The sequence below is a fragment of the Microtus oregoni genome, unplaced genomic scaffold (genome assembly GCF_018167655.1).
Source record: "Microtus oregoni isolate MIOR12 unplaced genomic scaffold, Mior012 000003F_ref0000135, whole genome shotgun sequence".
Taxonomy (NCBI): Eukaryota; Metazoa; Chordata; class Mammalia; order Rodentia; family Cricetidae; genus Microtus; species Microtus oregoni.
Window position 1 is genome coordinate 20,277,943 of NW_024543062.1, and position 19,277 is coordinate 20,297,219.

Sequence of the window (19,277 nt, forward strand, 5' to 3'; positions counted from 1 at the left end):
CTGGTGTCAACTTACGTTACCTGTTCTTGTTTGAGTCCTTTGTATGAAGCATTGAGTTTTACAATTAGAAAACATGGGCTGTACATGCTTCTTTACAGCAGTTGTTTAGGAGATAAGCAATATCACAGTACACAGAGATAGATGTAAAGGGAAGGGAGCAAATGTACTAAAAGTAGTTTTTCTATATACAAGGCAGAATTGGTGTGCAGTACTTGAGTCCTATTTTTTTTTTTTTTTTTTTTGCGAGACAGGGTTTCTCTGTAGCTTTGGTTCCTGTCCTGGAACTAGCTCTTGTAGACCAGGCTGGCCTCGAACTCAGAGATCCGCCTGCCTCTGCCTCCCGAGTGCTGGGATTAAAGGCGTGCGCCACCACTTTGAGTCCATTTTATTTAGGAAATAGGTTAATGCATTTAAAGGGATGTGAGCACTTTTATATTAATAAAGTGCCTTATGACAAGTCTGTTGTATGCTGCTTAGTCATTATCCCTGTCTTATTGGAAACCACAACTTTTTCTGACATGAGGGTTAAGTGTATCCAGACAGGGTTTCTCTGATTAACAATCATGGCTGTTCTGGCGCTCACTTTGTAGACCAGACTTCCTGCCTCTGCCTCTTAAGTGCTGAAATTAAAGTCATGCACCACCACCGCCTGACTAGAAACAACTTTGAGGAGCTGAGTGGCAGTCCAAACTGATATGTGTGTTAATGTAAGGAAGATCCAGTTAGAGTAACTTAAGTAGCTACAGGGAGGAATTACCTTAGGCATACTTGCAAGTAGAATTAGTTTTGAGCTAGATATGCTGACCCAACCTTTATCTGAAGAAACCCAGTCTCAAAAGACTTGTCTCACAAATGAGGCTGAAGAGATGACTCAATAGTCTTTGCTGCTCTTACAGAAAACTTGGGATTCTGTTCTAGTACATGGCAGCTTACTACTTCAGGTTACCTGGGTTCTGACAAGACACCCTCTTCTAACCACGATCACTGCACACATATGGTACACATATCCATGTCTCTGTCTTTTGTATCTTTTTTTTAAAATATTTATTATATGTACAATATTCTGTCTGTATGTCTGCAGGCCAGAAGAGGGCACCAAACTTCATTACAGATGGTTGTGAGCCACCATGTGGTTGCTGGGAATTGAACTCAGGACCTTTGGAAGAGCAAGCAATGCTCTTAACCACTGAGCCATCTCTTCAGCTCCTGTATCTTTTTTTCTGATAGATACCTTCTAACCATGATCACTGCACACACATGGTACACCTGATCCATGTCTCTCTTTTCTGTCTTTATTTTTTCTACTTGCCATTTCTTTTTTTTTTTAAATATTTATTTATTATGTATACAATAGTCTGCTTCCATGTGTGCCTGCAGGCCAGAAGAGGGCGCCAGATCTCATTACAGATGGTTGTGAGCCACCATGTGGTTGCTGGGAATTGAACTCGGGACCTTTGGAAGAGCAGGCAATGCTCTTAACCGCTGAGCCATCTCTCCAGCCCCTACTTGCCATTTCTTAATCCTCATGCTTTCCTCCAACCACAGACCTGGCTATACAGGACCTGGCTGATGTGCACAGCAAAAGGATAAAGGGTAACCATGTGTTTAGTTTAAATGAGAATCCTTTCATTCTCCCACACATCCCATTAGCTCCTTTCTGTAGTTTCTGATCACTAACCCAACACCTATATACATACTCTGTAAAAACAAGGGTAAACTGAATGTTAGTCTTAAACTCAGCTGCTCTATGCTTAACCTAGAAATCCAAGTCCCTAATGTGCCCAGCCACATGTTTTGTCCTTTGTTCTTGACTTAACCATTGTGGTAAAGTTATAAAGACCTTCTAGTGCAAGAGAGGCCTGTGATAAAGGAGCTATTAAAATTCTCTCTTCCAGCAAGCTTAGGAAGGTTCAGGTGCTAGAATGTGATCCCTAGGGAGGCTAGGACAGGAAGATTGCCCCAGGCAACTCCAAAGGACCTGGGGAATGTAGCACAGTTGCTACCTTTGTCTAGCCATGGTCTTGATCCCTAGCACCATATTAACCAGGGTATATGATAAGATCTCAAAAGTCTTCTAAGACCATCATCGCAAATAAAACCATTCCCCCAGCTCTATTTACTACTTGAAATGCTAAATGCATAAGACTTTGATTTATGACAGAGTTTCTCTGTATAGCCCTGGCTATCCTGGAACTCTTGTGAACCAAGCTGGTCTCAAACTCAGAGATCTACCTTCCTCTGCCTCATGAGTGCTGGGATTAAAGGCATGTACTACCACCACCCAGCACGTAGATTTTTTTTAGTTACAAGGCTTTTTTTCCCTTCATTAACCCACTCCAAAAGGAATCCATTTTCCTTACCTCTGGCAAAGGAACCTGTGGCTACCTGTGGTACCTATTAGCATATCAAAGCACATGTTGTAATCACAAGTAACTGTACCTGTAACATTTCAAAGTCCGTCCTAGTCTTCCCACCACCTCCCCTCCACTTCAAATCTCCCCCAACTCTGGCTAGCTACTTCTTATTCTTCCCCCTCACCCCACCTCAAACTGGATTTCTCTTGTGTCCTGGCTACCCTGGAACTAGCTCTCTACACTATGATGGCCTTGAACTCACAGAGTTAAATCTGCCTCTGCTTCCCAAGCACTAAAATTAAAGGTGTGCACCACCACTGCCCTACCCTTATAGCCCTGCTATTCTATGTTCGCTCTGCTGCTGCTAGTCTCTCTCTACTTTATTCTCTCTCCCCTCTCTTTGCAGACAGCTCCGGCCATATCAAGTTTGTTAGCCATATTCTGTTCAGTGTACTCTCCCTGCTCTGGACTCCTCCAAATGCTGCTGCTGACTGATCTCTCCCTCATATTCCCAGTAAAAAACTTTCCTCTTAACCATGCTACGTTTCCATCATGTCAGTCAGTTTATACACTAGCAAGACCTTAAAAAAAAATCATTGGGAATAAAACTTTGGTGTCGAAGCTACCTGCAAGTCACCCATGTTCAAGTAAGTAATGCCCAACCCTTACTTTTTTTTTTTTTTCTAAACAGGGTTTCTCTGTGTAGGTTTGGTTATCCTAGGATTCGCTCTTTAGACCAGGCTGGCTTCAAACTTAGAGATCCGCCTGCCTCTGCTTCCCCAGTGCTGGGATTAAAGGCATGGGCTACCACTACCCACCCAGTTCTAGCTCCACTTTTTTTTAAAATATTTATTTATTTATTGTGTATATAATATTCTGTCTGTGTGCATGTCTGCAGGCCAGAAGAGGGCACCAGACCTCTTTAAGGATGGTTGTAAGCCACCATGTGGTTGCTGGGAATTGAACTCAGGACCTTTGGAAGAGCAGGCAATGCTCTTAACCACTGAGCCATCTCTCCAGCCCTCTAGCTCCACTTTTGACTAAAGTGTACAAGGTCCTGAATTTAATACCTAACACCACTAAAAAAGATTTTTTTAAAAGTACATCTTCCGGGCTGGAGAGATGGCTCAGAGGTTAAGAGCACTGGCTGCTCTTCCAAGAGGTCCTGAGTTCAATTCCCAACAACCACATGGTGACTCACAACCATCTGTAATGAGATCTGGCGCCCTCCTCTGGCATGTGGGCATACATCGAGGCAGAATGTTGTATACATAATAAATATTTTTTTAAAAAAAACAGTACATCTTCCACAAGTCTAGTTTTTTCTCTATTACCTTTGGATAAATTGCCTCAAGATATCACATCAAAATAAAATCATTCCCAAAACTTTCCCACCATTTATGCTGGGCAGTGGTGGCACACGCTGTTAATCCCCAGCGCTCAAGAGACAGAGGTAGGCAGATCTTTGTGACATTGTAGGCCAGCCTGGTCTATAGAATGAGTTCCAGAACAGCCAAAGCTACACAGAGAAACCCTGTCTTGAAAAACAAACGAGAAGCCGGGCGATGGTGGCGCACACCTTTAATCCCAGCACTTGGGAGGCAGAGGCAGGCGGATCTCTGTGTGTTCGAGACCAGCCTGGTCTACAGAGCTAGTTCCAGGACAGGCTCCAAAGCCACAGAGAAACCCTGTCTCAAAAAAAAAAAAAAACCAAAAAAAAAAAGAAAGAAAGAAAGAAAGAAAAACGAGAGAGAGAAGAAAGATAATCCTGGCAACCACATACTATCCTGTCTCTCAATGCTTTTAACCAACACTCTGCTTTTTTATCTTTTAAATATTTTTTTTTGTTTTTTTTTTTTTTCGAGACAGGGTTTCTCTGTGGCTTTGGAGCCTGTCCTGGAACTAGCTCTGTAGACCAGGCTGGTCTCGAACTCACAGAGATCCGCCTACCTCTGCCTCCCGAGTGCTGGGATTAAAGGCGTGCGCCACCGTCGCCCGGCTTATCTTTTAAATATTTTCTATTTCTCCTTATCTATTTTCCAAATACTGGAGCATATATCCTCCGTGTCATGCAAATCAGAAGTTCAGCTGCTGAGCTACAATCTCTAGGACCCCACCCTCACCCAGTCCTCGTAAACTACAATTTCCTACTTTACTATGAAAACCTATGAATCTGATAGACTCTTTTATCTTGTTTGTTCCCCATCCTTTAATCAAGACTACCTCATCAAAAGGTAAGTTTGCTATTACAAACGTGCTGTCTGTTTAAATGGCTTTAGCTGGTAGGCAGTCTAGGAGAACTTGACTAATGTTCCAGATTCATCTTGTTCACCCACTGCTTTTATCTTCGTGTTCTTCTCTACCCTGGCCCCCAAGTTGCCCACTTTTTTCATATTTCAGTTCAAGTTCTTCCTTTCAATGACAGGCACCAACAGGATATTTTTTCTTCTTTTATTCTTTCTTTTTCTTTCAAGAAGGGAGGATAGACAAGATATTTCATGTATCCCAGGCTTACTACAAGCACTGTCCCTGAAGATGGCCTGGAATTACTGATTCTGAATATGGTGCAAGCTGACTATATTGTTTCCTTGTTGCACGTTATAATTTCCTGTGTTTTTAATGTGTGATGGCGAATATCCATTCAAACAAGAAAACAAACATAATTATAGGGTTTTCTGTTTTATGAGAGCAGACATCAGTACACTGGTCTAGAGAAGTGTCTAACACATTAAAGGCAGTGAATTTATATCGAATGAATGATGAGCCCATAAAAAAGCCTCTTCAGAGAAATCTAAAACGATATAATGACCTAATTTTACTTACTTTCATTTAAAAATGAAACAAGTACAATAAACTGAAGTGGCTTGTGTCTACGAGCAAATTTGTCGCCAGTCGCAAAGCTAGAGTTCCTATTTTGTCTTTTTGACGTGGGGCAAACGCACCACAATTTGTCATAAAGCATGTACCGGGCTCTGATTCTTCAGCTCTGGACGCCTAACGGGAAGAATCCGTATTGTTTTAACTCATTCGGAATCGTTTTAAAAAACGATCAATCCCAGTATGCAATGCAAACCATAGGTTCGGTCGCTTAGAAACCACATATCCCAGAACGCCACGCTCCGGAACCCAGTCGATCGGAGACACGAGAAGACCGTGGCATTCTGGGAGTTGTAGTCTTCTGGTAGGTCCCGCCTCTAGAGTGGCTTTGGAGGCCTGCGTGTGGAGAAAAGCCTCCAGGGAGAGCTGTGCGGCCCTCCAACCTTCGCCCCTGCCCTCCTCGACTTTTTCCCACAGCTCAAAATGGCCGCTGGTTTGGATTTTGGCGATCTAGAGTTATTCGAGGCGTTTGACCCTCAAGAGGAGTCAACCCCGAAGCCAGTTCACACCCGCTTCAAGAACGACGACGACGAGGAGGAGGACGCCGAAGAGAACGGGGTGGGAGACGCGGAGCTACAGGAGCAGCTTCGGCACTGTGAGGAAACCATCAAGCAACTCCGCGCCGAGAATATCCTTCCGGCTTGTTGGCCCTGTCACCTGGGACTTGGGGTCCCTATGGTGGCGGGCGCGGGCACGGCGGAAATTCCAAGAGGATCAGCATTCTAAGTCATTTCTCCCGCGACTCGGCGGGCTGGCGGGAGGGCGGTCTCGGTCGGGTTGCTCGTAGCTGCAGCGAGGCCTGCGCGCAAACCCTTTCGTGGGAGAATCCTGTGTAGACCACCCTGGTCCCCAACTCAGAACCTAATCTGTTACGTTGTCAACGGTTCCTGACTTCTCTCCCTCCTTTTGAGGTCTTGGTGATTTCTTTCTGGGCTCTAGTAGAGACAGCCGTGGTGTGGTTTGAAGATGCGGGGATCGTAGTCCTGGGAAGGGGTATTTGTGGAGGGGCAAAAGCTCGAGTGGCTTCTGTGAAGCAGAGTCGGGGCCTTAAAGAATTAGCATACAAAGAGAAATGGTCAGTTGGCGTGATAGTTTTACTTTTTCGATATCTTCCGCTTTGAGTAAGGTTGCATTGCAGTGCTCTGGGGAAAACGCGCCAAATTTCCCTTTGGCTTTATTAACATGATTACAGAGTTTCCGGATTTGCTAGTATGTTAACTTTCATTCTTAAGGTTCTTGAATCTGCATGTACAGGTAGTCTTGGCCCAGGTAACTTTTTAAAACTGATAATGAATCCTGAGAGTGGTTTTGAAGTTTGAAGTCTGATTCTTTTTTTTTTTTTTATGATGCTATATAGCACAAATAATGAAATCTCAGAGACAGATACTGGGTTTCAAACTGAAGATCAGAAAAGCAAAACACCCAAGACACTAAAGAAGCCTTAACCTCTTCCAAAGCTGGGCAACTGCAGACTGAACCTCTATCTCCTCCCATTTCACATTCCCCTGGGATTAAAGGCGTGTGACTCTTGAAATTAAAGGTGACACTGCCACCTGGTTCCGCATTGGTAACGTGCAGCCCCAGGGCGGCCTTGAACTCACAGAAGGCCTCTGTCTTCCAAATCCTGGGACTAAAGGTGTGTGCCACCACTGCCTGGCCTGTAGTGGCTTAGTTTTACCTTCTGGTCTTCAGGCAAACTTTATGTAAAATAAATACAGTAATAAAATATTACTATAGTACTATTTTCCATGACGTTTTATTGTGAATATTTATAAAATACTTTGGGAGTTGAGGATTGTACATTTAATGACCATTGGTGCAATTCCACATTTTTGTTAACATTTTGCTATATTGCCTTTATCGATTATCATGATGCTTTGACATGGAAAAGTTTCCTAATTGGCTGCTCCGGCTTGTTCCGGGAACACAACTGTCTAGCTGATATTAGACTGTTTCTGGGCTTCAGGATTGTGGTGTAGAATATTAGTTCAAAGGGTGGAAAATTGTATTTAATATTCAGGCCCAGTTATCCTGTCCTCCAGCAAAGCACGTGCTCAGTGTGTCTCCCTCAGAACACTTGCAGGTCCTTCCTTTACATTCTACCGTTTGGATAACAAAAGTGAGAGACATTTGAACTTTATGTCCTGTATAATTCTGTTTTTTGATGATGGATAGTCCTTAACCAGTAATAACATCAAGAACTTAAAAGAAAATTGAACATTCTGACAAGACCCAGGTATGAGATCTTGAAATTATACTTGAGATGCCCCTTGCTGTTCATCTCATTAATCACAACATCTTTAAAAAGGTTTTGGGATTTTGTCATCATCATTTGTTTCAGAATACTATGAAGAATTCAATAACGGTTCTTTATTGTTGACTTATGAGTATAAGGAAATTCTGGTAAGTGGGTTAAACATTTAAATGGATTTAATGGGTCACTTCGGAAGCCAGAAAATTTTGCCTGTGCTTAGAAAAGCAAACTAAGCGCAGCTATTCATATTTAACACTCATTTCTGGGAAGATAAAGTAAGTTTACAGTTACTTTACCTGATAATTTCTTTACAGCATTATTATTATTGATTATTTTTTTTTTTTGAGCAGGAATCAGTGTACTGAGACAGGGTGTCACCTTATAACCCAAACTAGCCAGGAATTCCCTGTATAGCTTAGACTGGCCTTAAGCTTATTGGACCTTGTTCCTCAGCCTTCAAAGTGCTGGAATTAGAGATGCAAGCAACCACACTATCATTATTTACACAATTAAAACATTTTATAAATACGGACAGTGCGAGGTATAACGTTTCGTTTTGTTGAGACAGTCTGATTGTTGCCTAAGCTGGCTTCAGCTCACAGTGAAACTGAGGATGACCTTGAACTGTGGGCCTCCTGCCTCCCCTTCCCTAGTGCTGGGAATATACCCTGGTGCTACCAAGTCTGGGAAAGCATAACACTTTAAGAAGAAGAAACAGTAATGTGTTCTTGAGAAAGCACAGCATATAGGTGTGTATTCAGCCATGTGGTCATAACAAATACTCTAAATGCTGGTATCTCAATATGACTTTAACAAGTCACTAAATTAATTTTTTTCCATTTTTTTTTATTGAGAAAAGGAGAAAAACAAACAAGTTTCCACCTCCTCCCAGCCTCCCATCTCCCTCCCCCTCCTCCCACCCCTCTCCCCTTCCCCCCACTCCTCTCCCCATCCCTCTGCAGTCCAAAGAGCAGTCAGGGCTCCCTGCCCTGCGGTAAGTCCCAGGTCCTCCCCTCTCCATCCATCTCTAGGAAGGTGAACATCCAAACTGGCTAGGCTCCCACAAAGCCAGCACACTATGCAGGCCCAAAACCCCGTGCCACCGTCCCTGGCCCCTCATCAGCCCTCATCGTTCGCCATGCTCAGAGAGTCCAGTTTCATCCCATGCTCCCTCAGTCACAGTCCAGCTGGCCTTGGTGAGCTCCCAATAGATCAGCTCCACTGTCTCAGTGGGTGGGTGTACCCCTCGTGGTCCCGACCTCTTTGCTCATGTTCTCCCTCCTTCTGCTCCTCATTGGGACCTTGGGAGCTCAGTCCAGTGCTCCAGTGTGGGTCTCTGTCTCTATCTCCATCCATCACCAGATGAAGGTTCTATGATGATATGCAAGATATTCGTCAGTATTGCTATAGGATAGGGTCATCTCAGGTTCCCCATCCTCAGCTGCCCAAGGAACTGACTGGGAACCTTGGCTTGGGCATCTGGGAGCCACTCTAGGTTCAAGTCTCCTGCCAACTCTAAGGTGGCTCCCTACTAAATTTTTATTTTATTTTTTTGAGTCAAGGAAGTTCTCACTTTGTAGCCTTGACTGGCTTGGAACTTATTTTATTTGTACAGGCTGGTTTCTAACCCAGCTGCCTCTTGTTCCTGAGTTCTGGGATTAAAACCATATGACAGCAGGCTTGGCCTCAAGTGCTAATTTACGTACAATGATTGGTTCTTTCTCCTTTTTCCTTTGTTTCTCCATCCTTTTTTCTTTCTTTCAACAGAGTCTGTGTGGCCCAGGCTATTCTCAAACTCATAGTATGGTCTCCTCCTGCCTTAACTTCCCAAGTGCTGGCATTACAGGTAGAGTCAGGTTCGCTTGAAATATCTCCAGGTGTAGGAACTGGGAGGTTACCCTGTGCTTTCTGTTGTTTGTTCATACACTGGCTGGTGTGACCAAATTTTCAGGTAGGGTCTCATGTAGCCCAAGCTATCCTAGGACTCATTGTGTAGCTCTGATCTTGAACTTTTTATCCTTCTACATCTTGGTATTATAGGCATGATGCTAGGCATGCTGTCTGTCAGCTGAGGTCACTTGTGGTAGCAGGTCCTCATGCTGAGGTCAGGATTACCTAGAATCCACTCTGGCCCATACTGGCCTCAAACTAGAAGCAGTGCTGCCTGCCTTTCCCGAGTTTTGTGAATCTTGGATTGTAGTTAAAACAATGTGCTTTGGCCTTCAGGAGTCTAGAATAAAATAAAAATTCATTATGAAATGTTTAGTTTTCCATTAAACTTCCAAACAAAATTCACGTAGAAATGTTTGGAAGTGTATTCTTATAACTTGCCTGCTTATCCTCTTCCCCGCTGCTGTGATCTGTAAGGAAACTAACTAGCCTCTCATTGAAGAGACCTTGTGAAAACTAAAAGATTAACCTAGGGTTCTTTGGTGTGTGTATGTGAAACTTTTTTGTGTTGAGATAATTTCTGGGTCAAGTATGGTGGTTCAGGCTGTTAATGATCCCTTGGGAAGCAGAGGCAGTAAGATCCCTGTGAGTTCAAACAAAGCCAGACCTGATCTACATCAAAGAGAGAGACAGACAGACTTTCTAGGGCTTGAGGAGATAAGCTGGATGGTAAAAGTGTTCATTGTATAATTAGAATCCCTGCACCCTGTCTTAGCAAACAGAAGACTGTGACTTTCCCTCTGGCCTCACTCCCCATGCACATATGCACTTGCGCCCACACAGACATGTACATAGCACAACACAACAAAAGATAGGGTAACCACTGAGACATCCAGCTCTTCCAGGGTACCCGGTTCAATTCCCAGCACCCATATGGCAGCTCACACTTGTCTGTTACTCCAGTTCCAGGGGATCCCACATCCTCACATAGACATATATTTGGGCAAAACACCAATGCACATTAAATAAAAATATTAAAGAGAGACAGTGGGTGGTGGTGGCTCACGCCCTTCATCCCAGCAAAGCCCCCTAGATCTCTTGAGTTCAAGGCCAGCCTAGTCTGCGGAGCAAGTTCCAGGACAGGCTCCAAAGCTACGCAGAAAAAAACCTGTCTTGGAAAAAGAGAGAGTTGTCTTGTTCAAACCACTAAAGATAGTAAGGCAGGTGAAAACTTAGATTTTTCTTGAGAAAGCTGGAGCTCCTGTGCATCTCGTTTTCACCTTACTTGTTTTGCTGGGCTTGGAAGCTAAGGCTCTTCACATGCTGAGCAGGCTTTTCACCGCGTGCTGCATCTCCAGCCTTCTTGGTCTTGCTTGCAGGATATTACATGATCTTTAGTACTTGTTAGAGAAGTTAGCTGGGTGTGGTGGGGTACACCTGTGATCCCAGAACTGGGGAGGCTGCAGTAGAAGGATCTGAAGCATGAGGCAAGTTCAGACCACTAAGGAGACCTTGTTTCAGCAAAGACTATAATCACAAAATTCATGTGCTTATAACTGTGATGTATGTACTTCAATGTCTTCTAAGAATATGTTTAACTTCTGTTTTAGTGGCGTACTGGTGAGCAATACTAAGATAGATGGACCCTTATTACAAATTCTATTTATGAACAATGCTATTTCAAAGTAAGTAGTTTTTCTCTTTATTACATATGAGTTTTTATTACACTTTATATATTCTGTGTTTTTATGTGTGTAGGTGTGCATGTGCCATAGTACAGGTATGCGATAGTCAAAGGATAACTGTAGGAGTCAGTTTTTTCCTTCCCCATGTGGGTCCGGGGCTTGAACTCGGGTAGTTGGACTTGACTGCAGGCACCCTTACCTGCTAACCCATCTTGAGAGCCCTCATCTTTATTATTTAAATTGTGTCATGGTTAAAGTATTAGAGTCATGACATGAATTTGAACCTGGACTCCTACATCCGTGTACTGGCTCAGCTCTCAGTACCTGTCTGGTTTCTCACTAGAAAACAGTGTGTAAACACCTCTCAGGTCCTTAAACAAAATCTGTGAGAGTCCAGGAAGTACCATCTCATAAAAATGCCATCACCACTATAATAACAAGGTTAGCTGTCCACACTATACGTGGATAACAGTTTTCCGTGTTGGCTGTCTTTGAAGCCTGCTCACATGTGTAGTTTGGACTACTGCAGGCCTTCTGGCATGCTTGAGTGCTGGCATCAGTGCACTTCTGCAGTGGCCTGCCCCTCCTGAGTCACTGCCTATGACCAGGAAGATACAAGACTAGGGTCCAGGCGCATTGTCTCCTTTAGTCCAGGAGTGGAATCAAGGCATTGGGACCTAGGAGTAGCTTGGATGGCGAGTGCAGCAGCAGTGTGAAGCACGTTAGTAGGCATACCTGGACTTGGGTACTAGATTAGAGAGGTATTACTCTAGTCTAGCGTTTAACAGTCTAACTTCAGTACCATCCATTATTCTACAGGCAGAATCGTAGATGCTAGAGCTAGATATGACAGAAAAGGTCAGGTCTGTCTGAGGTCCCTGGCTGCCGTGTTTCAACATAGCAAAACCTGAAGGAATCGCTCCAGAATATTTGATCAGAGTAGACGTTTGTCTTTCTTTCTCTTTTGGTTTGTTTTGGGGTTTTTTTGTTTTGTTCTGTTCTTTCGGCTAATGTATTTTGATTGTGCCTTTTCTAGTTTTCATGTGAAATGGGCGTTTCCTTATGAGCACTGAAAGTCTGGAAGGAGGATATGGAAAAGATTGAGCATGTTGGGTGTTCTTATATTGCAGAAATAGTGAGGAGAAAGGAAGCTTTTCCTTATGTAATTTTTTTTGGTGGATTTTGTTTGTTTTCTGGAATGGTGACAACTTCTCTTTGTAGCCCTGACTGGCAGCTGCCTTCCCACCTCTGCCTACCTGCCAAATGCTAGGATTATAGGCATACATCACTGTGTCAGGCTTTTCTTTTGGGTTTTGAGCCATTGACAAGTAGCATATATTAAAGATTAAGTATGAAATTTATAAATAAATTCTATTCATTCTCTCAACTGTTTGAGGTTATGTGCCAGACACCCATAGATTATCAGAAACTGTTAATACCTGTAATAATACATAGAGCTTCCAAGGAGTAGCATTCTTAGCTACGAATCCCCTAATGTAACATATATGAAAAACAAAAATAAAATTGGGACTTTTGTTTTTTTTGTTGGTTTTTTGAGACAGGGTTTCTCTGTAGCTTTGGAGCCTGTCCTGGAACTTGCTCTTGTAGACCAGGCTGGCCTCGAGCTCACAGAGATCCTCCTCCTCTCCCTCCTGAGTGCTGGGATTAAAGGCGTGCACCACCACTGCCTGGCCAAATTGGGCCTTCTTAACTACTACAGAAAACTTAATTCTGTTCATGTTTCACTTTGTCCAGGTTCTGACCACCTGTCCATCTTACTCTCTCCTACAGACAATACCACCAAGAAATAGAGGAGTTTGTATCAAATTTAGTAAAGCGATTTGAGGAGCAGCAAAAAAATGATGTGGAAAAGACTTCCTTCAGCCTTTTACCCCAGGTATTTTAAACTTGAGGCTCAATGCTAAGCGGTTTATGCTTTTTGCTGCCAACTGCTGTTACGCCAGAAACATCCTTGAGTCAAACCTAAAATGGTGACGATTGTGTGCTGACTTTGTGTCCTGTCATTGTCTTCTCCAGAGTGACCAGTGCCACCACCTGGCTTTCCTTTGAGTTGTATGGCTACACCTAAAATTGAAGGTGTTCTTTCCATTCCCAACTTGGACAAAGTTTGGGCAGAAAGTTGATTGAGGGACAGGTTTATTTACGTAAGGTTTATAAAAGATGACTTCTTGGGCCAGGGAGGTGGCCTATTGGGTCAGAGTGCTTGCTGTGCAACTGCGGTAACCTGAGTTTGGACAGCAGTACCCACTTGTGCGCAGCCCAGCCTTTGAAGGGCAGAGACAGACAGTCCCATCAGCTCACTGGCCAGCCAGCCTGGCCAGATGACAAGTTTCCAGTTCAGTGAGAGATCCTATGCCAAGGAGATGAGGTAGGAGATGTATAACAGACCAACAGATTTATGAAAACAAAACAAAACCTTTTTTTTTTTTTAATGGGAAATCTGAAGCCAGGTGGTGGTGCCATACACCTTTAATCCCAGTACTTGGGAGGCAGAGGCAAGCAGATCTCTGTGATTACAGGGCCAGCCTGGTCTACAAAGTGAGTTCCAGGACAGCTAGGACTACAAAAAGAAGAAGAAGAAAAAAAATCTGAGGCCATGTATGGTAGTGCACATCTTTAATTCCAACATTCAGGAGGCAGAGGCTAGCACTATGATCTACATAGTGAGTTCCAGGATAGCCAGGACTATGTAGAGAGACCCTGTCTCAAAGATAAAGAAGAAATCTGGGGAATTACAGAGTGTGTATATTCAGTAGCATGGTTTGTGGCCTTTTTTCTTTTTTTTTTTATGACCTTTTTTCTAATAAACATTAAAATAAATAAATAGAATCTCTCAGTCAAACATATACAGAAAAGTTCTGACTGGGGTGAGGGGGAGTGGAGAATCTTTCAGTTAAGCAGTGATACTTTTTGTTCTTAGGAACTGGAGAAGGAAGTATTTTAATTATTTGAAAATTTTTGTTGTTTTGAGACAGGGTCTTAACTATGTAGCCCTGGCTGGTCTCAAACTCACAGGTTTACCTGCCTCTGCTTCTTGAATGCTAAGATTTAAGGTGTGTACCACCAGACTCAGCTGAAAAAAACTTTTTGGTTTCTTGATTCCAGGATTTCTCTGTGCAGCCCTGGCTGTCCTAGAACTAACTCTGTAGACCAGGCTAGCCTCAAATTCAGAGATCCATCTGCCTCTACCTCATGAGTGCTTGGATTAAAAAGCTTGTACCACCATGCCCTGAAAATGTTAATTCTGATTCAGTGAACAATTCAAAATTTTGTAATGGTTTGAGGTCTATGAGGCTATCAGTATTGGTTGTTGTTATTTTGTTTGTTTTGGGTTTTGTTGTTGTTTTTTCTTTTTTTCAAGATAGGGTTTCTCAAGTCTGCCTTACTATTTGAAACATTGGATATTTTGTAAATAATTTGGCCTTAGCTTCTAAATTCATTCTAATTATGACAAGGTATCTTATTTATGGTTTTGGGGGTATTTTGTTTGTTTGTTTTTCTTTGGTTTTTTTTTTTGGTTTTTGTTTTTTTTTTTTGTTTTGTTTTGTTTTTGGTTTTTCGAGACAGGGTTTCTCTGTGGCTTTGGAGCCTGTCCTGGAACTAGCTCTGTAGACCAGGCTGGTCTCGAACTCACAGAGATCCACCTGCCTCTGCCTCCCGAGTGCTGGGATTAAAGATTAAAGGCGTGTGCCACCATCACCCGGCTTTTTTTTTTTTAATATTTATTTATTTATTATGTATACAATATTCTTTCTGTGTGTATGCCTGAAGGCCAGAAGAGGGCACCAGACCTCATTACAAATGGTTGTGAGCCACCATGCTGGGAATTGAACTGAGGACCTTTGGAAGAGCAGGCAGTGCTCTTAATCTCTGAGCCATCTCTCCAGCCCCCTTTTGGTTTTTCAAAACAGGGTTTCTCTGTGTGTCTTTGGCTTTCCTAGAACTCTGTAGACCAGGCTGGACTCAAACTCACATAGATCTGCCCGCCTCTGCCTCCCAAATGTTGGATTAAATGCGTGCTCCACTATGCCAGGCTTATTTATGTATATTATTAAAGTGAACGAAGGGTGTTGAGAGTCCTAAATTTTGAAAATGAAAAAGTATTTCTTTGACTGGAGAGGTGGCTCAGTGGTTCAGAGCTCTGCTTTTCCAGAAGACCTGGGTTCATTTCCCAGCACCCATTTGGCAGCTCATAACTATCTGTAACTTCATTTCCAGGGGATCTGACACCCTCACACAGATATACATGAAAGAAAAATACAGTAACTAATCAAAACAAAGGTATTGTCTTGTGACTCTTTGTAATGCATGTTATTTGGTCTTAGCCATCCAGTGTTATGTTGGAAGAGGACCATAAAGTAGAAGAATCATGTGCCATTAAAAGCAACAAGGAAGCTTTCAGTGTAAGTTTGTATTCTTCAATTTGAATTCTGCACACATGTGATTCCTTTGTTTCTCAGTTGGGTGACTTAATGAATGATAAGATGACATAGTCACATGACTTCTAAAATCACAGACAGCATTTTCTTTGTGATAACCACTATTGTAGGTGTTGTCCTCTGAGTACCATTTGCTCTTTAGAGATTGTCGCACTCTGTTGTGAGGACACAGTATACTTTATTTGCAAGAGTTTGTATTGGTCCTGACCAGACTCTTCATGTTTATCTTTTTTTTTTTTTTTTTTTTTTTTTTTTTGGTTTTTTCGAGACAGGGTTTCTCTGTGGTTTTGGAGCCTGTCCTGGAACTAGCTCTGTAGACCAGGCTGGTCTCGAACTCACAGAGATCCGCCTGTCTCTGCCTCCCGAGTGCTGGGATTAAAGGCGTGCGCCACCATCGCCCGGCCTCTTCATGTTTATCTTGAAAATTTTGACTAAAAAGTAGAAAGCAGACTTGCAAAACTTACAGATGAAGCTGAGAGAAGTAACTGTTAACTATATGGCATGTTTGAAGTTTGAAAAATGTCAATGGTCTTAATTAGTGGGTAAAAGCAAAAGCTTAACAGGGAGAGCCTGTGTTTAGGCCTTGCAGTACTTCTGCATAGTTCACTGGTATCAAGCCATTCTTGTAGCATGCTCTCAAAGGATGACTACTTGATGCTCACAGGATGTGCCCCAATTTTTAAAGACATGCGCTGCTGAGACGATGAAGAGCTGCAGGTCTCATGAAAAGACTTGAAAATTCAACAGTAGCTGCTGTACCATGCTTCATAGCATCCCTGGCAGAACAGGATTGGTGATAGGATTGAGTGCAAGAGGTACATTTCAGCTCAGTGTTAGAGAACGAACACAGAATGTGGCCATAGTTGCTCATACTTGTAACCCTAGAACCCAAGAGGCGAAGGCAGAAAGGAAAAGGAGAGCCGGGCAATGGTGGCACGCCTTTAATCCCAGCACTCGGGGGGCAGAGGCAGGCGGATCTCTGAGCTCGAGACCAGCCTGGTCTACAGAGCTAGTTCCAGGACAGGCTCCAAAGCCACAGAGAAACCCTGTCTCGAAAAACCAAAAAAAAATAAGTAAATAAATAAAAAGGAGAAAAGCTAGGCAGGGCATGTAGCTTAGTGGCAGAGTACTTATGTGTGAGTCCCCTGGGTGTTAGTATTATTGTTTTTAGCCTGGAGAGGTAGCTTAAGGGTTAAGAGCATGTGCCCCTCTTGTAGAAGAACTGGGTTCGATTCCCAGCGCTTAAACTAGGTGCCTCACAACCACATATAACTCCATCTCCAGGGATCCAACATCTCTGGCCTACCCAGGGACTAGCACTTGTGCCACATACCCATAGACATGCATGCATGCACATAATTAAAAATAGGATCAATCTTCACAAAATCAGACCGGGAAAACAGTCCAGGTTACTTGAGTTAAATGAAGATTAGGGATGCTATCAAGAATTTTTTATTTTATTTTTTATTTGAGGCAGGCTTTCTCGGTGTAGCCCTGTCTGTCCTGAAACTTATTGTGTGGAACGGGCTGCCTCAGACTCAGATATGCCAAACTCTGCTTCCTAGGTGCTGGGGTTAAAGGCGTGTACCACCACCACCCAACCCTTTCAAGAATATTTTTAAGTTTTCTATTTCTTGTTTCTTGTTTATAGTTCAGTTTTTATTTTCAATTTCTAAATTAAATTTATACATATGCATGCCTGCCTGCATTGCTATGGTGTGTGTAGAAGTCTGAGGACTATTTTCTGGGGTTCTTACCCTTCCACCCTGTGGGTCCTGAATGTGGAAACTCCAGTTGTCAGACTGGTATTCAAGCCATCTCACCAGCACAAATTGTTTTATGAGTCAAGGAGTCGCTCTGTAGTCCAGGCTTTCCTCAGACTCACAACAGTTCTCCTGTCTCTGCCTTTGAAGTGCTGAACTTACAGGGGTAGCCACATTTAGCTTAAAGAAGGATTTCTGAAAGTTCTAGGTAACTTTCATTTTTATTTCAACTCAAAGGCTATGGGATTAAAATAATGTTTGTCTAGAATGAGCTTATAATTATCGCTTTAGTTCTTTAGACAATTCTGGTGTTTGCTGAATGCTGCTCTGTGCCAGGAGCAGAGAGGTTTCAGAGATAGCAATGAAAAGAAAGGCCTGAGGCCAGCTCTGGTTTGAGCAGTTGCGTGGGAAAAGGTTAAATTCCTAAGAAAAGTCAGGTTGGGGTGTAGGCTAGTGTGCTTGCCTAGTATGTGAGGCCCTGCGTTCAGTGCCCTAGTAGTTAGTACATAGGTAGGTGTGTGTGCGCTCGTGCACGTGTGTGAGAGAGAGAGGTTGATGGACGGATGGGATGGATGTACAGTCTAAGTAGCTTAGTGAAATTCTACCTCATAAGTAAAGAAATGGCTGGGGCTGCAGTTCAGTGTTGGAGTACTTAACTTCCTAGCATGTAGAAGGCTTCAGTTCCATTGGGCGATGGCAGGGAGAGGAGTGGTACAATGCCCGGGATGGTTGCTTTATATTGTGAGTTGCTGGTGACTGCCTTTGTGAGCCAAGGTCTGGATGAAGTGAAGGAAAATGCAGACTGTATTTTGTGTCAAGAGGGCTCAATAAATAGGAAAGGGAAGTAGATACCAGCAGCCAGTATTCAAATTGCTTTCTGTGCAACAAGTACTGGTAAATCACTTGGGAGCTGATTACGGGTGATACTTGTCGAGGTAATACCTTGCCATTTTTTAAAAAGGAAACACGTGGAAAGCTAAGAGATTCGTCGGTAGTCAGGTGACAGAGCCAAATGATCTACATCCTTATATTGCTTTATAGGCTGTAATAGAACCTTCAGATTGTAGTCTAAGAGACCATGTAAGGATACTAAGCGACAGGCTATGTCTTAACTGACAGAACTTTATTCTTTGTGGAATGAAGCTGGCCCTGGTCTGCATAGGATCTGCAGTTAGTGAAAAAGCTGCTGTTAACCTCACGCAAGAGAAAGCACAACTGAGACCAGCATGTGATGCGTGTCTGAAACCTTGATACGCTTGGCAGTAAAACCAGTCAAATGTGTTCCTGAGTTAGCTGAGGAATAAGAGAGCTCCTGAGAGAATAGTCAGAACTTAGGCTTGACCTAGGAAAGTGGGAGGTATGGGGAGGAGCAGATTTGGAGAGGCTGGGAATTGGTTGCCTCTTTTGTTTTGTTTTGTTTTTAATTTACTTACTTTGGGTTTTCTGTTGTTGTTTTTAAGACAGTCTTGCTGTGTATCTCCAGCTGGCCTTGAACTGTGGTCCTCCTGTCTCAGCCTCCCAAGTGCTGGGATTGCAGGCAGTTGTCACCCTAGCTGGCTTCCAGTGCCATTTTAAATAGGTGAGTTGGAGATACCTACATGTCCAGAAAGAGGGGCCATGGTGGAGATAAGGGATCACAGCTCACTTTGAACAGGGGGTGGGGGGTCATCAACATAGAAATTATTTCTCATACCCTAGACCTGGGTGAGTCGCCTAGGAAGTAAGAATGGAAAAGATGTTTAAGGACGTCTGGGAAGATGAGAGATACAGGGGAGGGGAGATTTCATCTGTAAGAAGAACTGAAGTGGCATCCCGAAAATCTTCCAGAGTTGGAAAATGTTTGTAGAAGGAAGGAAGTGCTGTGTCAGGAAGTGCTGGTTGAGAGATGAGGATTGACAGTTCGCTAAAGGACTAAAGTGCAGAGCCGTCCTTGGCTCCATCGTCCAGCTAGTGTGACAGAGTGCAGCATGGCCGGAGGTGGTGGAGAGAGGCTG

General features: G+C 43.2%; 1 protein-coding gene across 2 annotated transcripts in view; it reads left to right on the plus strand.

The window, feature by feature from the left end:
* Positions 1-5,562: 5,562 nt before the first annotated feature.
* Zcchc8 (zinc finger CCHC-type containing 8) overlaps positions 5,563-19,277 on the plus strand; it is a 32,448-nt gene continuing 18,733 nt past the window's right edge. For both annotated transcript variants that reach the window (XM_041648795.1, XM_041648796.1), the window contains exons 1-5: positions 5,563-5,859; positions 7,425-7,467; positions 10,986-11,060; positions 12,852-12,957; positions 15,407-15,484. In XM_041648795.1, the coding sequence (XP_041504729.1) occupies positions 5,655-5,859; positions 7,425-7,467; positions 10,986-11,060; positions 12,852-12,957; positions 15,407-15,484 (507 nt within the window). In that variant the 5' untranslated portion in view covers positions 5,563-5,654. The remainder of the gene's footprint in view (positions 5,860-7,424; positions 7,468-10,985; positions 11,061-12,851; positions 12,958-15,406; positions 15,485-19,277) is intronic.